A 19,106-nucleotide genomic window follows, 5' to 3' on the forward strand; every position below is an offset into this window, starting at 1 on the left:
ATATGACAATAGCGTTTTGACGTCACAGGTTTCCTGGTCTAAACCATGGTGGCAAAAACTTTTTTGGAAAGGCCCTTGTGAGCTAGGATGTTCCGCTCAACCTCCATGCCGTCTAACGAAGTCGCCGTAAGTTGTGTAGACGAATGGTCCTTGTTGAAGAAGATCTCTTCTTAGTGGTAGAGGCCAAGGGTCTTCGACGGACATGTCCAGAAGATCCGTGTTCCAGGCCCTGAGAGGACAATCCGGGGCAATCAGAATTGCCTGGACTCCTTGATTCCTGATTCGCTTGAGCACCCTTGGGAGCAACGGAATCGGGGGAAACAGGTAGACCAGCCGGTAAGGCCATGGCGACGCCAGTGCATCCACTGCCTTCGCCTGAGGGTCCCTGGTTTGTGAGCAATACCAGTGAAGCTTCTTGTTGAGTCGAGAAGCCATCATGTCTAATTTGTGGGCAGCCCCACCGATGTATGATCTGCTGGAACACCTGACGGTGGAGTCCCCACTCCCCCGGGTGGAGATCATGACAACTCAGGAAGTCCGCTTCCCAGTTGTCCACACCAGGAATGAAGATTGCCGACATGGCTCTTGCATTTCTTTCCGCCCAGGGGAGTATTTTTGACACATCTCGCATGCAGGCTCTGCTTTTTGTCCCTCCTTGTCGATTGATATACGCCACTGCTGTGGCGTTGTCAGACTGTACTTGGATCGCGTGATCCTTGAGCAGAGGAGAGGCCTGAAGCAGAGCATTATAGATCGCCCGGAGTCCCAGAATGTGGATCAGAAGGAGGCTTTCGTGGGCTGACCACCTGCCCTGGAACAGCGCCCCTTGGGCGACAGCTCCCCATCCTCTCAGACACATCCGTCATTAGGAGGGTCCAATCTGGAATCTGGAAACTCCAGCCTTACAGTAGACTGGAGGACTGTAACCACCACAGGAGGGAAATCCTGGCCTGAGGTGACAGCCGGATTAACCGATGCATCTGTAGATGCGAGACAGACCACTTGCTCAGGAGATCCAATTGAAATGTTCTGGCATGGAACCTCCCATATTGGACTGCCTCGTAAGAGGCGACCATCTTTCCCAGCAAACGTATGCAAAGATGGATGGACACTCGAGTAGGTAGGAGCACCACTCGAACCATCTCCTGAAGTGTTCTCGCTTTGTCCTCTGGTAGGAACACCTTCTGTTCCACAGTATCCAGCAACATCCCCAGGAACAGGAGCCGCTGAGTTGGCTCTAGGTGAGACTTCTGTAAATGAAGAATCCACCCATGGTGTGACAGAAGTTGGATCGTGTGGTCGATATGGAGCAATAAAAGCTCCCTGGATCTCGCTTTTATCAGAAGACCGTCCAGGTAAGTGACCACATTGACCCCCTGGACCCGCAACATCATCTCCGCCATCACCTTCGTGAACACCCTGTGGACAGGCCAAAGGGCAGGGCCTGGAACTGGTATTGATCATCCAGCAGGGAAAACCTCAGGTACGACTGACGAGGTGGCCAAATCGGAATATGAAGGTAGGCATCCTTGATATCCAAGGAAACCATGAATTCCTGTTCCTCCAAGCCCGCAATCACCACTCTCAAGGATTCCATTTTGAACTTGAAAACCTTCAGGTGAAGATTTAAGGCCTTTAGGTTCAAAATGGGCCTTACCGAACCGTGTGGCTTCGGTAACACAAACAGGTTGGAGTAACAACCCTTGCCGCATTGTGGTTTGGCACTTAGACAATGACGCAGGACTGTACCAACTTTAGGATGGCTTGTCTCAGCGTAACCTCCAAAGCTGGTAAGCTTGATATGAAAAATCGTTGGGGAGGAGCACCGTTGAACTCCAGCTTGTAGCCCTGAGAAATGAGATCCCTAACCCAGGTATCCTGGCAGGAATCGTCCCAGATGCTGCTGAAGTGACGCAGCCGAGCTCCCACCTCGAGATCTCCTCAGGGTGGGTGGGCACAGTCATGCTGAGGCCTTAGTGGAAGCAGAATTGGTGGACTGTTGCTGAGAACCGATGTTTGCAGGTTTTCTGGTCTTACCTCTGGTGCCTCTAGCCACATTGGAGGCACCTCTGTCCCTAGATCAAAATCTTTTAGACAGAAAGGACTGAATAGACTGCCCCGGGTAGAAGCGTCTCGCCGGTGCGGCCCCAGAGGGGGAAAATGTGGATTTCCCAGCAGTTACTTTGGAAATCCACGTATTCAACTCAACCCCAAAGAGCCATTCCCCAGAAAATGGGAGGGATTCCACACTGCGCTTTGATTCTGCGTCCGCTATCCACTGACGCAACCACAAATTCCTGCATGCAGACACTGCCATGGCAGAAGTCTTAGAATTAATATTCCCCATCTCTTTGTGCAAGTCACACAGGCATGTGCAGTGTCCTGAATGTGCTTCAGGAGAGTCACCATAGTGACCAGAGGCATAGCCCCGGAGAGGCCCTCCTGAATTTGAGTAGCCCACATATGAATGGCATGGGTCATCAAGCAACCTGCTGTGACCGGCCTTTGCGATACACCTGCTGCCATGTAAATAGATTTGAGTGTACTCTATCTTTCTGTCCTCAGGATCCTTCATGGTAAAGGAGCCCGGGGCAGGCAGCACCGCCTTTTTGGACAGTCAAAAGACTGATACGTCAAACCCCGGGGTCCTCTTCCCAGAATTTACTACCTTCAGGAGTAAATGGGAAAGTGCGCAAAAACTTTTGACACATGGAATTTTTTGTCTGGATTTTTCAAGGCCAACTTGAATAGGTCATCTAACTCTGCAGAATCAGGGAATGTGACATCAGGCTTGTTTTGTGTAAAGAAAAACGAATGCTGTGAGGCAGCGTCCTCTAGAAGGAGCTTGAACATGTCCCGTATAGCCAGAATGAGGGGATTCAATACCCTGAGCAGAATCAGAATACCCACTAATGGGATCCAAGTCCTCCCCATCCTCCTGTATATCCCCATCTGAATCAGACAGTAGGGCAGGTAAACCACACTTCTGTGGGCCTGCATGAGAGATGGAGGGCTGTGTAGCATCTGCCCTAGCAGCTAAGTCTGCAACAGCCTGTTGTAGTAGCTGAGTTTTCTGAACATTAGCAGCGAGTTGTGATGAAATATCAGACATCATAGTTTTAAGAGCACCTAGCCAGGAGGGCTCTGGACCCTCTCCCCCAGCCACTTCACTGATTTGTGAAGATTTGCTGCATTGTTCACAGGAAACGGAATCAGTAGATAAGGGAGAGAATCTGGTGTGGCATACACTACAGAGTTTGTGTTTACCCATGTTTACAGTAATCACAATGACATACACACACAGTAATACTTATCAAGCCTGCCCTTACTGTATGTGAGAGGAGACACACAGAGAAAGACCAGCACACCCCTAGCTGCACTGCCCCAGTGAGGCTGTCCGCTAACTTTATCACAGTGAAACACTAGTAAAATTTCTGTCCTGTAGAGGACACAGATTGTGTACAATACCGGCTCTCTCGCTTTGCTACACCCTGTACCAGTTTTTCAGCGTTTCTTGGGAGTCAGGAAGAGCTGTGTGCTGGTTGATGCTGCATTAAGCAGAGGAAGATGCCAAAATGCCTCTGTTTCCGCTCTGAGGTATCTCCACCCACCCCACCCCCAATGGCGCCGGAGCTAGTGATTTTTATACTGGCAGTGTCTACTATCATGCTTTAAAACATCACACAAATGCTAGTTTAAGCCATCTTGAGCAAGTTTACACAGGGGGGCTCTAGCGGGTCACCCCCAGGAGGGTTCCGTATGCCGCGCCCGCATTCAGACGCACTTTGAACCGGGGGACCCCCCTAGCTGGGCCCCCGGCTTGTGCTCCCCACAAACGTCACCTTCAGGCATATGTTAGGGGTGTGCGGCATGCTGCGAATGCGACAGCTAAGGCAGTGCCCCGCTGAACAAACAACCGCCCAGGACGGTGGTCCTGCAGCGGGGAAACGGCTCTGACACCTCGCAAGGCCGGTGACCGCCCCCCCCCCCCCCCCCCTTCCCCCCACCCCCATAACTCTCACGGTGCAGGTATGCTGTTGCCCAGACAGCATACTGAAAATAAAAAAGTTTAAAAGAATTTGAAGAACACTCTCTGGAGCTGCAGAGATGTGCATCCTCTCCCGAGGGCACTTTTTTCTAAACTATCTGTGGAAGGGGGCATAGAGGGGAGGAGCCAGCACACCCAGTGAAGAAATCTAAAGTGCACCGGCTCCTTTTGAGCCCGTCTATACCCCATCGTACTAGATTCCCCAATATCCATTATGGATGCTAGAGAAATATAGATTTCAGTTAACAAAAACACACCTTTTGAATCAGGGAGAGATGCGTTCACAAAAACCTCGCTAAGATAAAACTTGCTTGCATTGGTATTCTGAAAAACAAGAACACAGAGTGAAAAGAAGGAAACATAAGAGTACAGGCTGGCTTGAGAACAGAGAATTAGCATATTTACATCAGTATGCATATTTACAAAATGCATAAAACAAGTATAAGAAAGTTGCAATTCAATTCCTGCTATGAAAAAATAGATCTCCAGGAACTGCCCTAATTGCCCCTTCACTCTGCATTACACTTACCAATGTGAAGTTGAAGGAGAGGTCCACAGTCTTCGATAATAGCATCAAAACTGCTGAACTATTAGTGCAAGTCCCAGCGACATTAATTAGATTTGGATCAATATTGAATGCATAAGGGATTTCCTGGAAGGAAAAAAATAAATACAATTTAAATAATTCAAAAAGGTGTGATCTTACAGCTTAACAATAAAAATGAAACAGAAGCCAGAGGTAGACATGTAGCCTGAGAAGTGGAGTTGAGAGGACAACATTTAGTGTGCAAGCACAGGCACTGACTATTGTCAGGTGCTGACACCCACTGTGCAGAGAGGTGTACTACGATATCCCGGCTGTCGGGATCCCGACTGCCGGAAGGCCAGCAGTGGGGCGAGTGCAAAAGATCCCCTTGCGGGCACGGTGGCGTGCCGCGCTATTTATTTTCCCTCCAGGGAATGTCGTGGACATCCCAAGACTGAGAATAGTTGCTGGGATCCCGGCACCGGTATGCTGAGCGCTGGGATCCCGCCAGCAGGGATAGTGAATGCTTCCCGTGCAGAGAAGTGGAGGTCCTTCTGGGCAGGGTGATGAGGGTTTGTCAAATACAGATTAGTGAACCACAGATAACGAAGAGCTGGCAATGCAATTTGTTAGATTCTGTACATTGTCCTTAGAAATTCTGTTTTATATTCATCTACATATGTATAGTATATGTATTCACATATTGTGCTTAACTGTGTTTACCTGCTCCTGTATGTGTCAATAATCTGCCACCCAGGCAAGAAGCAGAATCAGTAACTTTGGCCACATGCCTCTGTATGTAGATATATCAGACATCCCAGTCCTAACTACTCTATTAGTACATCCCAATGACAAAAAAAAAAAAAAAGGAGATCACATTGTAAGCCAGGATTGCATTGCTGCTGTCAAAGTAAACCAAGGTTTCAGAAGGATACTAACCAGCTCTCTGCTAGGATCTTGGTAGACTGGTATTCTACACTAATCAGCCATCCATATTCCTGCACTACCATTTACAAAGAATGTGAAGAATGAGCATTGTAGGAATCAGATGCACGTCATGAACACTTAGCATAACCTTCCTTGAAAATCTAGTAACAGCACAGACCATAAACGTGTACAAACAGAGAATGATCAACTACAGGTTGAGTATCCCCCCTTCCCTTATCTCAGGCATGGCCAAACTGCGGCCCTCCAGCTGTTGTGAAACTACATATCCCAGCATGCCCTGTCCCAGTTTTGCTGTCAAAGAATGCTAAAGCTGTGTCAGGGCATGCTGGGATGTGTAGTTTCACAACAGCTGGAGGGCCGCAGTTTGGACATGCCTGCCTTATCCAAAATCCCACATTTTTGGGTCCCCTACTGATATAATGACTATATATATCTATTATATGTACATATATATATGTCATTGTCTCAGTAGGGAAAGAAAAAATATGGATTTTAAACCTACCGGTAAATCTTTTTCTCCTAGTCCGTAGAGGATGCTGGGGACTCCTTAAGGACCATGGGGTATAGACGGGCTCCGCAGGAGACATGGGCACTCTAAGACTTTAGATGGGTGTGAACTGGCTCCTCCCTCTATGCCCCTCCTCCAGACCTCAGTTAAAGAACTGTGCCCAGAGGAGACGGACAGTACGAGGAAAGGATTTTTGTTAATCTACCAGCCCACACCATACACTCTGGAATATACCAAACCAGTTTACAGTATGAACAAAACAGCATCAGCCAGAGACTGATCACAACTGTAACATAACCCTTATGTAAGCAACAACTATATACAAGCCTTGCAGAAATTGTCCGCACTGGGACGGGCGCCCAGCATCCTCTACGGACTAGGAGAAATAGATTTACCGGTAGGTTTAAAATCTTATTTTCTTTTACGTCCTAGAGGATGCTGGGGACTCTGTATGGACCATGGGGATTATACCAAAGCTCCAGACCGGGCGGGAGAGTGCGGATGACACTGCAGCACCGATTGAGCAAACATGAGGTCCTCATCAACCAGGGTATCAAACTTGTAGAATTTTGCAAAAGTGTTTGAACCCGACCAAGTAGCTGCTCGGCACAGCTGTAATGCCGAGACGCCTCGGGCAGCCGCCCAAGAAGAGCCCACCTTCCTAGTGGAATGGGCCTTTACCGAATTTGGTAACGGCAATCCAGCCGTAGAATGAGCCTGCTGAATAATGTTTCAGATCCAGCGAGCAATAGTCTGCTTAGAAGCAGGAGCGCCAACCTTGTTGGCCGCATACAGGACAAACAGTGCCTCTGTTTTCCTAACTCGAGCCGTCTTGGCTACATACATTTTTAAGGCCCTGAAATCCTCCAAGTCACTTGTAGCCACAGGCACCACAATAGGTTGGTTCATATGGAACGACGAAACCACCTTAGGTAGAAATTGAGGACGAGTTCTCAACTCCGCTCAATCCACATGGAAAATCAGATAGGGGCTCTTGTGAGACAAAGCCGCTAATTCGGACACCCGCCTCGCAGATGCCAAGGCCAACAACATGACCACTTTCCAAGTGAGAAATTTTAACTCCACCATTTGAAGAGGTTCAAACCAGTGTGATTTAAGGAACCGTAACACCACAATAAAGTCCCACGGTGCCACTGGGGGCACAAAAGGAGGTTGGATGTGCAGCACTCCCTTTACAAAAGTCCGGACTTCTGGGAGAGAAGCCAATTTCTTCTGAAAGAATATAGATAAGGCCGAAATCTGCACCTAAATGGAGCCTAACTTAAGGCCCAAATCCACTCCTGTATGTAGAAAGTGGAGAAAATGACCCAGCTGAAAATCTTCCGTAGGAGCATGCTTGTCTTCACACCAACAAACATATTTCCTCCAGATACGGTGATAATGCTTCGCCGTTACCTCCTTCCTAGCTTTGATTAGAGTAGGGATGACTTCCCCCGGAATACCTTTCCCAGCTAGGATTTGGTGTTCCACCACCATGCCGTCAAACGTAACCGCGGTAAGTCTTGGTACACACAGGGCCCCTGTTGCAACAGGTTCTCCCTGGGAGGAAGAGGCCACGGATCTTCTGCGATCATTTCCTGAAGATCTGAATACCAGGCCCTTCGAGGCCAATCTGGAACAATAAGTATTGTCTGCACTCTTGTTCGTCTTATGATTCTCAATATTTTTGAGACGAGTGGAAGTGGAGGGAACACATAGACCAACTGAAACACCCACGGTGTCACTAGTGCGTCCACCGCCACTGCCTGAGGGTCCCTCGACCTGGAACAATACGTCCAAAGCTTTTTGTTGAGGCGTGACACCATCATGTCTATTTGAGGAAGTCCCCAACGACTTGTTATCTCTGCAAAGACCTCTTGATGAAGTCCCCACTCTCCTGGATGGAGATCGTGTCTGCTGAGGAAGTCTGCTTCCCAGTTGTCCACTCCCGGAATGAAGACTGCGGACAGAGCGCTTACATGATTTTCCGCCCAGCGAAGAATCCTGGTGGCTTCTGCCATTGCTGCTCTGCTCCTTGTCCCGCCCTGGCGGTTTACATGCGCCACGGCTGTGACGTTGCCTGACTGAATCAGAACGGGTAGGTTGCGAAGAAGACTCTCCGCTTGTTGTAGGCAGTTGTATATGGCCCTTAATTCCAGCACATTGATGTGTAGACAAGCCTCCTGGCTTGACCATATTCCTTGAAAATTTCTTCCTTGTGTGACTGCTCCCCACCCTCGGAGGCTCGCGTCCGTGGTCACAAGAACCCAGTCTTGAATGCCGCACCTGCAACCCTCTAGAAAGTGAGCACTCTGAAGCCACCACAGGAGAGACACCCTGGCCCTGGAGGACAGGCTTATTCTCTGATGAATTTGTAGATGGGACCCCGACCACTTGTCCAGTAGGTCCCACTGAAAAGTTCTCGCATGGAACCTACCGAACGGAATGGCCTCGTAGGCCGCCACCATCTTCCCCAATACTCGAGTGCATTGATGAACTGACACTCTTTTTGGTTTTAGCAGGTCCCTGACCATGTTCTGGAGTTCCTGGGCTTTTTCCGTCGGGAGAAAACCCCTCTTTTTTCCCCATGTCCAAACCATGCCCAAAAATGACAGCCGAGTCGTCGGAACCAACTGCGACTTTGGTAGATTTAGAATCCAGCCGTGTTGTTGTAGTACTCTCAGGGAGAGAGACACGCTTTTCAGTAACTGATCTCTCGATCTCGCCTTTATCAGGAGATCGTCCAAGTATGGGATAATTGTGACTCCTTGCTTGCGCAGGAGCACCATCATTTCCGCCATTACCTTGGTGAAAATTCTCGGGGGCCGTGGAAAGCCCAAACGGCAACGTCTGAAACTGGTAATGACAATCCTGTACAGCGAATCTCAGGTACGCCTGAGGAGGAGGATATATGGGGACATGAACGTATGCATCCTTTATGTCTAGTGACACCATAAAATCCCCCCGTTCCAGGCTGGAGATCACTGCCCAGAGAGATTCCATCTTGAATTTGAACCTTTTCAAATATAGGTTCAGGGATTTTAGATTCAGAATTGGTCTGACCGAGCCATCCGGCTTCGGAACCACAAACAGGGTTGAATAAAACCCCTCTCCCTGTTGCATTAGGGGAAGCTTGATAATCACCTGCTGTTGACACAGCTTTTGTATGGCAGCTGAAACTATTTCCCTCTCTGGGGGAGAAGCTGGCAAGGCCGATTTGAAAAATCTGTGTGGAGGCACCTCTTCGAACTCCAGTTTGTAGCCTTGGGATACAATATCTACCGCCCAAGGATCCAAATCCGACTGAACCCAGACCTGGCTGAAGAGCCGAAGACGTGCCCCCACTGGTGCGGACTCCCTCAGCGGAGCCCCAGCGTCATGCGGTGGATTTTGTAGAGGCCGGGGAGGACTTTTGTTCCTGGGAACTAGCCGTAGCTGGTGTTCTTTTCCCTCTACCTCTGGCGAGGAAGGAAGAGCCCCGACCCTTTCTGAACTTATGCGACTGAAAGGACTGCATCTGGTACTGAGGTGTATTCTTTTGCTGTGGGGGGACGTAAGGCAAAAAAGAAGACTTACCCGCGGTAGCCAGGTCCGCGAGGCCCCCCCCAAATAAAAACTTCACCTTTGTAAGGCAAAGCCTCCATATGTCTCTGACATATAGCATCACCTGTCCATTGACGGGTCCACAGGGACCTTCTAGCAGAAACTGCCATGGCATTGGCTCTTGAACCCAAGAGCCCAATATCTGTCGCAGCCTCTCTCATATATAACGCTGCGTCCTTAATGTGACCCAAGGTCAACAAAATACTATCTTTATCTAGGGTGTCGATGTCAGATGACAAGTTATCTGCCCATGCTGCAATCACGCTACCCACCCATGCCGACGCTACTGCCGGTCTGAGCAGGGCACCCGTAGTCGTATAAATTGATTTTAAGGTAGTCTCCTGTCTGCAATCCGCAGGATCCTTGAGGGCTGCCATGTCCGGGGACGGTAATGCAACCTTTTTGGACAAGCGCGTCAAGGCCTTGTCCACCGTGGGCGAGGATTCCCACTGTAACCTGTCCTGAGAGGGGAAAGGATACGCCATAATAATCCTCTTGGGAACCTGCAGTCTCTTGTCAGGAGTTTCCCAAGACTTTTCAAATAAAGCGTTCAGCTCATGAGATGGGGGAAACGTTACCTCAGGTTTCTTTTCCTTAAACATGCAGACCCTCGTGTCAGGGACAGAGGGGTCCTCTGTGATATGCAAAACATATTTTATTGCAATGATCATATATTGAATACTCTTGGCCACCCTTGGGTGCAACCTTGCATCATCATAGTCGACACTGGAGTCGGAATCAGTGTCTGCTATCTGGGAAAAGGGACGTTTATGGGACCCTGAAGGGCCTTGTGACACCGTCAAAGCCATGGATTGACTCCCTGCTTTTTCCTTGGACTCTGCTTTGTCCAATCTCTTATGTAATAAGGTCACATTAGCATTTAAAACATTCCACATATCCAATCCGGTGTCGGCTGTGCCGACGGAGACACCACCACCATCTGCTCTGCAACCTCCCTAGACGAGCCTTCCGCTTCAGACATGTCGACACACACGTACTGACACCCCCACACACACTGGGATATATGAATATGGGGACAGCTTCCCAATAAGGCCCTTTGGAGAGACAGAGAGAGAGTATGCCAGCACACACCCAGCGCCACTAGACACTGAAAACAGTCCCAGCCTGTACAGCGCATATATATATATATATATATATATTATATATATATATATATATATATATATATATATATATATATATATATATATATATATATATATATATATATATATAATTTGCGCCAAATAAATGTGCCCCCCCCCCCTCGTTTTTGTCCCCTGTTACTTGGTTCAGCAGGGGAGAGTAAGGGAGCAGCTTCTCTGCAGCATGCTGTGGAGAAAAAGGCGCTGGTTAGTGCTGGAGGATCAAGCCCCGCCCCCTCAACGGCAGGCTTCAGTCCCGCTAATTTTTTTACACTGGCGGGGGTTTTATAATATACTGCCAGTGTTATGTGAGGTAATTATTGCTGCCCAAGGCGCCCCCCCTGCGCCCTTGCTGTGCTTGTGTGTGTGTGTGTGGGAGCAATTGCGCGCAGCGCGGTACCTCTCTGAAGATCTGAAGTCTTCTGCCGCCTTTGTAGTCTTCTTGCTTCATATACTTACCCGGATTCTATCTTCCGGCTCTGTGAGGAGGACGGCGGCGCGGCTCCGGGACGAACAGCGAGAACGACACCTGTGTTCCGACCCTCTGGAGCTAATGGTGTCCAGTAGCCTAAGAAGCAGAGCCTATCAGTAAAGTAGGTCTGCTTCTCTCCCCTCAGTCCCACAAAGCAGGGAGCCTGTTGCCAGCAGTGCTCCCTGAAAATAAAAAACCTAACAAAAGTATTTTCAGAGAAACTCAGAGCTCCCCTGCAGTGCATCCAGTCTACTCTGGGCACAGGATCTAACTAACTGAGGTCTGGAGGAGGGGCATAGAGGGAGGAGCCAGTTCACACACATCTAAAGTCTTAGAGTGCCCATGTCTCCTGCGGAGCCCGTCTATACCCCATGGTCCTTACGGAGTCCCCAGCATCCTCTAGGACGTAAGAGAAAAATGTGTGATTTTTTATTTTGGATAAGGGATACTCAACCGTATCAGTATATCACTGTGCCGATAATGTTTGTCATTCATATCAGTCCCTGGACCAGTGGAGCTTACAGTTTAATGACCCAACATCAAAACACACACGACCCACCCACAAATGTCAGATCAAGTGGGAGTAAGCCAGAGCACTCAGAAAAAACCCACGCAAACACCGAGAGGACACACAAACAGGTTCAGTATAATTTACGGACGGTCATAATATCAACAGCCATTGACCGACAGTCAAAATATCAACATTCATTATGCAGACATGGTCAAAATGCTGACATGAGTTTTCTGGGGGTTTGTGTCGACCTAGGTTGACATGGACACCTTCTAAGTGTTCCGCGTCCACTCACCATGCTTCGGGCACGGTGCCTCGCTTCGCTCAGCACACTATTATATTCCTCCTCCAGGTCCACTAGGATGGACAGACTGTAGGTCCGCGTACCAAGCCGCCGTGGCCAGTCAGGCACAACTAGGTTGGTAGTGCTGCCCTTCAACTTCAGTTTGCAGAGGACCCGTGGTAACGGAGTAATTGATACACGAGACAGAAGTTTAACGATACCCAAAGAGTGTCCATCAGAAAGGCTATGTTTTCCCGGGAGCGGCTTGAGCCTCGGTCAGAATGACCGCCACTTGCTGCCCGGGCCAATGTCCGAGGAGGACGGGAGGTAGCAAGTTTAGAAGTCAGTTCCCGCATAGCCAGCAGCAAGGTGGACACCCATGCCATACAGTCACCAAGCATTGTTCACAGAGGCTATCATGATCCTGTGACGAACTGTAAAAGTTGGCCTGCTAACCATGTTTACAGTGCCCCTGTTGCAAGTGTATCCCTGTTGATCTAGGTGCAGCACTGAGAAAGACTGGGCGCTATTATCAGTCCCATCAGCCACATAAGGTTTCGCTGGTGTACAGTGCAGGTGGTAGCCGGCGACACTGACCCACTTGTCAGTGCACTGGCCACCGGACCAGGGTGAAGGGGCATTCAGCGGGAGAGTGAAAAACCTGGATTCCTTTGACAGCCAGATATACAAAAAATAAAATTTAAAAATCCATTCAGAAATTCATGCCAGCACCAAAGTGAAACTGAATTAAAGATGACCATAGACGATTCAAATGATGGTTTATGGCCGATGTCAAATACTTTCACCATCGATTGCGGAGAGCCATATGGTTTCCCACCATCAATGGTAGCTGTATTCCCGATGGGTGGTCTTCTGTATGCCGGCGGTCGGGCTCCCGGCGCTCAGTATACCGGCGCCGGGAGCCCGACAACCGGCATACCGACACTTATTTTCCCTCGTGGGGGTCCACGACCCCCATAGAGGGAGAATAAAATAGTGTGGCGCGCGTAGCGCGCCACCGTGCCCGTAGCGTGGCGAGCGCAGCGAGCCCGCAAGGGGCTCATTTGCGCTCGCCACGCTGTCGGTAAGCCGGCGGTCGGGCTCCCGGCGCCGGGATGCTGGTCGCCGGGAGCCCGACCGCCGGCCAGCCGTAGTGAACCCTTCCCGATGTCCCTGTCCCCTGCCCTGTCATTTTCAGGGCTGTTGCTGCACAGAGCTACTAGACTGGCATCCAGCAGCCCTGCACCGACCCTGCCCCTTACACTGTGTGTAAGAGCCAGGAATGGGATGTCCCACTTCTTTCAAAGGCTGAGCTGTCATTCACAGCTCAGCCCCATTCCTCAGTCAGAAGCAGAGCCAGCTGCCAAGCACGCGTAAATACAATAATTGTAAAATCAACAATGAATAGTTACCGGCCAGCAATGGTTTATGTCACCAATGCCATTGATTCCTTCCATCGATGGATGCCACACCGATGGCCATCCCTAAAGTGCCTTCCGTGGGCTGGGGTCGTGGGGTATGGGAGGAGAAGTTGCCTGTGCTGCAGCCAAAAGACATTAACTATTTGGTGCCCAGGACTCCTGCAGCTCCAAGATAACCAAAGTCTATAGAGATCTGAATGTTGTGCATTAGACATCTAGTGGCCAAGAACTTGTTCTAGGTTGTAATGCAAGAACAAAACCATGTAGAATGTAACTGCACTGGCGGGGTGTGCAAGTGCACCCACATCACAGGGTATGCAGTTCATGCCTGCTTTTGAACAGGTTAAATATAAGAGAGAGACATCTGGCATATTTATTAACTGCAACTGTGGTTAACTGGAATCATCCAAAGAAATGGCTGAAGAGTGGCAAGCCAGCCAGAGCAGTCTCTCGGACCAGTGGGTGACCCACTGTCCATACATCCCAGTACCATATTGCTTGGAGGTCTGACACTGAACATAATGAAACATGTTACCTAATTGGACGGGTGTTAGATTTCACTTGGTAGAACATTGAAGCCACGAAACACTTAAAAGTAAATCCTCTCTCATAACAAGACATTAGCGTTTCCTTACAATGAGAAGCTGTAGTTTCAGAGAATGGTGCACCAATAGCCTCCAGACAGCAATGACTGGAGACTTTTATATATAATTAGTGCAACTTATTAACAAAGCTTAAACAACTTTACGCTCTGGTAAAATATGCAGGTTACAGTAGGTTAGTAGGCGTGAGACAACAAACCACAGATTAAGGCTTCTTCCCATCCAGAGAATCACTTACACACTAGCTTCCATGATCTAAATGAAGTAAATGAAGTAAATTTATGCTTACCATAACAACCCTTTTAACATGGATGCTTAAAACCAGGTGAAATGCTGGCTCGAATTTAGCCAGCCACAGAACCTGTGTAATTCAGGAGTGTCCCAGTTTAAGGGTATATTATGGTAAGCCTATGTAAATTAGATACTGGTCAACATGGCTGCTGGACATATGAAAAGTAGGCTGACCAAATAAATTGACTACCCATCAAATGCATCAGAATGAGAATCAGTCATAACGTAACTGGTTAAACCTACTGTAATACTGAGAGATGTAGTACAATTACTGTATATGCTCTAATGACAAATACAAAAAATAAGAATTTACTTACCGATAATTCTATTTCTCATAGTCCGTAGTGGATGCTGGGGACTCCGTAAGGACCATGGGGAATAGCGGCTCCGCAGGAGACTGGGCACAAAAGTAAAGCTTTAGGACTACCTGGTGTGCACTGGCTCCTCCCCCTATGACCCTCCTCCAAGCCTCAGTTAGGATACTGTGCCCGGACGAGCGTACACAATAAGGAAGGATTTTGAATCCCGGGTAAGACTCATACCAGCCACACCAATCACACCGTACAACCTGTGATCTGAACCCAGTTAACAGCATGATAACAGAGGAGCCTCTGAAAAGATGGCTCACAACAATAATAACCCGATTTTTGTAACAATAACTATGTACAAGTATTGCAGACAATCCGCACTTGGGATGGGCGCCCAGCATCCACTACGGACTATGAGAAATAGAATTATCGGTAAGTAAATTCTTATTTTCTCTAACGTCCTAAGTGGATGCTGGGGACTCCGTAAGGACCATGGGGATTATACCAAAGCTCTCAAACGGGCGGGAGAGTGCGGATGACTCTGCAGCACCGAATGAGAGAACTCCAGGTCCTCCTCAGCCAGGGTATCAAATTTGTAGAATTTAGCAAACGTGTTTGCCCCTGACCAAGTAGCTGCTCGGCAAAGTTGTAAAGCCGAGACCCCTCGGGCAGCCGCCCAAGATGAGCCCACCTTCCTTGTGGAATGGGCATTTACAGATTTTGGCTGTGGCAGGCCTGCCACAGAATGTGCAAGCTGTATTGTACTACAAATCCAGCGAGCAATAGTCTGCTTAGAAGCAGGAGCACCCAGCTTGTTGGGTGCATACAGGATAAATAGCGAGTCAGATTTTCTGACTCCAGCCGTCCTGGAAACATATTTTCAGGGCCCTGACTACGTCCAGCAACTTGGAGTCCTCCAAGTCCCTAGTAGCCGCAAGCACCACAATAGGCTGGTTCAAGTGAAATGCTGAAACCACCTTAGGGAGAAATTGAGGACGAGTCCTCAATTCTGCCCTGTCCGTATGAAAAATTAGGTAAGGGCTTTTATAGGATAAAGCCGCCAATTCTGAGACACGCCTGGCTGAAGCCAGGGCTAACAGCATTACCACCTTCCATGTGAGATATTTTAAGTCCACAGTGGAAAGTGGTTCAAACCAATGTGATTTTAGGAATCCCAAAACTACATTTAGATCCCAAGGTGCCACTGGAGGCACAAAAGGAGGTTGTATATGCAGTACCCCCTTGACAAACGTCTGTACTTCAGGAACTGAAGCCAGTTCTTTTTGGAAGAAAATCGACAGGGCCGAAATCTGAACCTTAATGGACCCTAATTTTAGGCCCATAGACAGTCCTGTTTGTAGGAAATGCAGGAAACGACCCAGTTGAAATTCCTCTGTAGGGGCCTCTTTGGCCTCGCACCACGCAACATATTTACGCCAAATACGGTGATAATGTTGTACGGTTACATCCTTCCTGGCTTTGATCAGGGTAGGGATGACTTCATCCGGAATGCCTTTTTCCTTCAGGATCCGGCGTTCAACCGCCATGCCGTCAAACGCAGCCGCGGTAAGTCTTGGAAGAGACAGGGTCCCTGCTGGAGCAGGTCCTTTCTTAGAGGTAGAGGCCACGGGTCCTCTGTGAGCATCTCTTGAAGTTCCGGGTACCAAGTCCTTCTTGGCCAATCCGGAGCCACGAGTATAGTCCTTACTCCTCTCCTTCTTATGATCCTCAGTACCTTGGGTATGAGAGGCAGAGGAGGGAACACATACACTGACTGGTACACCCATGGTGTTACCAGAGCGTCCACAGCTATTGCCTGAGGGTCCCTTGACCTGGCGCAATATCTGTCTAGTTTTTTGTTGAGGCGGGGTGCCATCATGTCCACCTTTGGTTTTTCCCAACGGTTCACAATCATGTGGAAGACTTCTGGGTGAAGTCCCCACTCCCCCGGGTGGAGGTCGTGTCTGCTGAGGAAGTCTGCTTCCCAGTTGTCCACACCCGGAATGAACACAGCTGACAGTGCTATCACATGATTTTCTGCCCAGCGAAGAATCCTTGCAACTTCTGTCATTGCCCTCCTGCTTCTTGTGCCGCCCTGTCTGTTTACGTGGGCGACTGCCGTGATGTTGTCCGACAGGATCAGCACCGGCTGACCTTGAAGCAGAGGTCTTGCTAGGCTCAGAGCATTGTAGATGGCTCTTAGCTCCAGGATATTTATGTGAAGTGATGTCTCCAGGCTTGACCACAAGCCCTGGAAATTTCTTCCCTGTGTGACTGCTCCCCAGCCTCTCAGGCTGGCATCCGTGGTCACCAGGACCCAGTCCTGAATGCCGAATCTGCGGCCCTCTAGAAGATGAGCACTCTGCAACCACCACAGGAGAGACACCCTTGTCCTTGGAGACAGGGTTATCCGCTGATGCATCTGAAGATGCGATCCGGACCATTTGTCCAGCAGATCCCACTGAAAAGTTCTTGCGTGGAATCTGCCGAATGGAATCGCTTCGTAAGAAGCCACCATTTTTCCCAGGACCCTTGTGCATTGATGCACTGACACTTGGCCTGGTTTTAGGAGGTTCCTGACTAGCTCGGATAACTCCCTGGCTTTCTCCTCCGGGAGAAACACCTTTTTCTGGACTGTGTCCAGAATCATCCCTAGGAACAGCAGACGCGTCGTCGGAATCAGCTGCGATTTTGGAATATTTAGAATCCACCCGTGCTGTCGTAGCACTACTTGAGATAGTGCTACTCCGACCTCTAACTGTTCCCTGGACCTTGCCCTTATCAGGAGATCGTCCAAGTAAGGGATAATTAAGACGCCTTTTCTTCGAAGAAGAATCATCATTTGGCCATTACCTTGGTAAAGACCCGGGGTGCCGTGGACAATCCAAACGGCAGCGTCTGAAACTGATAGTGACAGTTCTGTACCACAAACCTGAGGTACCCTTGGTGAGAAGGGCAAATTGGGACATGGAGGTAAGCATCCTTGATGTCCAGAGACACCATATAGTCCCCTTCTTCCAGGTTCGCTATCACTGCTCTGAGTGACTCCATCTTGAATTTGAACCTTTGTATGTAAGTGTTCAAGGATTTCAGATTTAAAATAGGTCTCACCGAGCCGTCCGGCTTCGGTACCACAAACAGCGTGGAATAATACCCCTTCCCCTGTTGTAGGAGGGGTACCTTGATTATCACCTGCTGGGAATACAGCTTGTGAATGGCTTCCAATACCGCCTCCCTGTCGGAGGGAGACGTTGGTAAAGCAGACTTCAGGAACCGGCGAGGGGGAGACGTCTCGAATTCCAATTTGTACCCCTGAGATACTACCTGCAGGATCCAGGGGTCCACTTGCGAGTGAGCCCACTGCGCGCTGAAATTCTTGAGACGACCCCCCACCGTACCTGAGTCCGCTTGTAAGGCCCCAGCGTCATGCTGAGGACTTGGCAGAAGCGGGGGAGGGCTTCTGTTCCTGGGAAGAGGCTGCCTGCTGCAGTCTTTTTCCCCTTCCTCTGCCCCGGGGCAGATATGAGTGGCCTTTTGCCCGCTTGCCCTTATGGGGACGAAAGGATTGAGCCTGAAAAGACGGTGTCTTTTTCTGCTGAGAGGTGACCTGGGGTAAAAAGGTGGATTTCCCAGCCGTTGCCGTGGCCACCAGGTCCGATAGACCGACCCCAAATAACTCCTCCCCTTTATACGGCAATACTTCCATATGCCGTTTGGAATCCGCATCACCTGACCACTGTCGCGTCCATAACCCTCTTCTGGCAGAAATGGACAGCGCACTTACTCTTGATGCCAGAGTGCAAATATCCCTCTGTGCATCTCGCATATATAGAAATGCATCCTTTAAATGCTCTATAGTCAATAATATACTGTCCCTGTCCAGGGTATCAATATTTTCAGTCAGGGAATCCAACCAAGCCACCCCAGCACTGCACATCCAGGCTGAGGCGATTGCTGGTCTCAGTATAACACCAGTATGTGTGTATATACTTTTTAGGATATTTTTCAGCTTTCTATCAGCTGGCTCCTTGAGGGCGGCCGTATCAGGAGCAACTTGCTTTGATAAGCGTGTGAGCGCCTTATCTACCCTAGGGGGTGTTTCCCAACGCGCCCTAACCTCTGGCGGGAAAGGGTATAATGCCAATAATTTTTTAGAAATTAGCAGTTTTTTATCGGGGGAAACCCACGCTTCATCACACACCTCATTTAATTCATCTGATTCAGGAAAAACTACGGGTAGTTTTTTCACACCCCACATAATACCCTTTTTTGTGGTACTTGTAGTATCAGAAATGTTCAAAACCTCCTTCATTGCCGTGATCATGTAACGTGTGGCCCTACTGGAAAATACGTTTGTTTCCTCACCGTCGACACTGGAGTCAGTGTCCGTGTCTGGGTCTGTGTCGACCATCTGAGGTAACGGGCGCTTTAGAGCCCCTG

General features: G+C 49.1%; 1 protein-coding gene across 1 annotated transcript in view; it reads right to left on the minus strand.

Annotated features, from left to right (window-relative positions):
• LAMP1 (lysosomal associated membrane protein 1) overlaps window positions 1–19,106 on the minus strand; it is a 104,720-nt gene that overhangs the window by 6,185 nt on the left and 79,429 nt on the right. The window contains exons 6-7 of the mRNA XM_063953118.1: window positions 4,578–4,700; window positions 4,306–4,372 (exon numbers count right to left, since the gene is read on the minus strand). Of these exons, the coding sequence (XP_063809188.1) occupies window positions 4,306–4,372; window positions 4,578–4,700 (190 nt within the window). The remainder of the gene's footprint in view (window positions 1–4,305; window positions 4,373–4,577; window positions 4,701–19,106) is intronic.

Source organism: Pseudophryne corroboree, chromosome 2, assembly GCF_028390025.1.
Source record: "Pseudophryne corroboree isolate aPseCor3 chromosome 2, aPseCor3.hap2, whole genome shotgun sequence".
In the NCBI taxonomy this organism is placed as follows: Eukaryota; Metazoa; Chordata; class Amphibia; order Anura; family Myobatrachidae; genus Pseudophryne; species Pseudophryne corroboree.